We start from the raw sequence: 2480 nt of genomic DNA on the forward strand, positions 1-2480 counted from the left end.
CACACACACATATATACAACAGTGATAACCTGCTCTAAACTAACCTAACCCTAACCCTGCCCTAAAATGGATGAAAATCATTTGGTTGAAGGGGAGGTGTGGCCAATCAGCTCCCTATAAAATGACTGGTCCTGTCCTGTCAGCTCAGAGATCAGAGGCCTCCTCCAAGACTCCAACAACCTCAAGATTCAGCCTACCTGCTGACCAATCAACACCAGCCTTTGGGCCAGTATCCTACCTGCGGACCAATCAACACCAGCCTTTGGGCCAGTATCCTACCTGCGGACCAATCAACACCAACCTTTGGGCCAGTATCCTACCTGCTGACCAATCAACACCAGCCTTTGGGCCAGTATCCTACCTGCGGACCAATCAACACCAGCCTTTGGGCCAGTATCCTACCTGCGGACCAATCAACACCAACCTTTGGGCCAGTATCCTACCTGCTGACCAATCAACACCAACCTTTGGGCCAGTATCCTACCTGCGGACCAATCAACACCAACCTTTGGACCGGTATCCAGCTCACCAGCCTCTTTCCAGGTCTGTAGTGTCTGATTCTTTGACTAACATTTATTTATTGAAGGAGCTATTTAGCTCTAAACTAGATACTGTAAGTACAGATAAGCAATGCAACAGCTGAAACCTATACAGGTTTAAGTGAAGTTTATTTACACTGATAATCCTCAGGTTATTAACCTAACCCTGATCTTAATTTACACTGATAATCCTCAGGTTATTAACCTAACCCTGACCCCATCCCTGGACAGGCTTTTAAATCTAAGTTAATACAGCTGGACAAAAGAATGGCATATGAATGAAACATAAACGCAGAAATGTGAATGAAAGAATGAATATGGCTGAATGAATATGAATGAATGTGTTGCTGTGTATATGAATGAAACATTAATGAATGAATGTGAATGAATAAGGCTGAATGAATATTAATCAATGAATATGGCTAAGTGAATATTAATGAGTGAATATGAATGAATGTGTTGCTGTGTATATGAATGAAACATTAATGAATGAATGTGAATGAATAAGGCTGAATGAATATTAATCAATGAATATGGCTGAATAAATATGAATGAATGTGTTACTGTGTGTGTTCTGTGTTGTCAGTCATGGCGTCTGCTGGCCTGCTGTTCCTGCTGATGATGTCGTCCTCCCTCCTCCTCTCCAGCCTGGGTGATCCGTCGCTCTCCAGCCAGCCGGGCGCCCACTCTCTACAGAAGAGGGGCAAAAAGACAGAGCGTTTCTTTACTGCTGTAGATTACATTGAGAAGGTTGGAAAGGCAGTGGGACCTTTTATTGGGCTCATACCGGTTGCTGGACCTTATATGAATCTTATTTTTCATTTTGCAGCAGCAGCTTCGTTAGCCAATCCTAGAGATGAAACTGAATTGATCAAGAAAGAATTTGAAAATCTAAATGTAAAGCTTGACAAACAACAACTGGAGACTAAATGGGATATCTGGGCAACCAGTTACTATGCATATGAGAAGAAATTCGTGGTAGCCTGGGAGGCTTTAAAAAATCATCTGATTGAGTGTACTAACTCAGACAAAGAAAAAAGGGATACTCTTGAAAAGAATTTCAAAAAAAACTATGAGTTTATTGCACGCGACACTAAAGAGATGCTTCAAGCTTTTAAAAAGAAAGATAACAAAGTTTCTTTCGGGACTGAGTTTGGAGGACTACTGAGTGCCCATGTTAGATGTCATGAAAAGAAGATCAAAGACTTCACTATGCTGATTTATAGTCTTGTACACAAGGCCAACACCGTCAGTCATTTCATATATGGCCTCAAAAAGATTGACCGAGTAAGTGAGCTAGCTGAAAACGCATATGATTCTGCAGTAGTAATGTTCGACATTCACAAAAAATGCATTTCTGATGCTGATAAATACATTAAACTGGACATTCAGGAGCAGATTACTAAAATCGAACAAAAAAAGAAACCATTAGCAAAGACAATCAGGTTGTTTTTGGAAAAAATGTTTGACAGGTATAACTGGATAGTTGTTGCCTTCCAAAACCCCAAACATGAAAAGCAAACGTATCGAAACACTCACTTTTTATCTGAAACATTTATTGAGGTGAAAACAGTGGGCATTACTGTGGCTGCAGCCAGACAGGTCAAAGGGGCTCACACCAAGGCTGATAAGGTAAAAAAAGCCATAGAGAAGTGCATTACCAAAAAAACAAAGTGTCATGAAGTTATAGAGCAGCTCAGCAACTGTAAGGAATATGTGGATAAAATTCCACTAAAAGAGACTTATTCAGCCGTTCATGCCTTTAAAAACAAAAACGCTGGCAGTGTAGCTGCGAAGGATGCAGAAGAAGCAGAAGAAGCAGAAGAAGCACCAGAGGATGACATAGACTCTGATAACCCCTCTGATAACCCCTCTGATAACCCATCTGCTAACCCATCTGCTAACCCATCTGCTAACCCACCTGATAACCCTGAAACACCC

General features: G+C 41.2%; 1 protein-coding gene across 1 annotated transcript in view; it reads left to right on the forward strand.

Moving 5' to 3' along the window:
• The first annotated feature begins 203 nt into the window (after nucleotides 1-203).
• The window catches only part of LOC116224946, a 3430-nt gene continuing 1153 nt past the window's right edge, over nucleotides 204-2480 (forward strand). Inside the window, exons 1-2 of the mRNA XM_031585973.2 lie at nucleotides 204-543; nucleotides 1126-2480. The exon at nucleotides 1126-2480 is cut by the window's right edge and continues 1153 nt beyond it. Coding sequence (XP_031441833.1) covers nucleotides 1128-2480 — 1353 coding nt within the window. The 5' untranslated portion in view covers nucleotides 204-543; nucleotides 1126-1127. The remainder of the gene's footprint in view (nucleotides 544-1125) is intronic.

Source organism: Clupea harengus, chromosome 19, assembly GCF_900700415.2.
Source record: "Clupea harengus chromosome 19, Ch_v2.0.2, whole genome shotgun sequence".
NCBI classification, from domain to species: Eukaryota; Metazoa; Chordata; class Actinopteri; order Clupeiformes; family Clupeidae; genus Clupea; species Clupea harengus.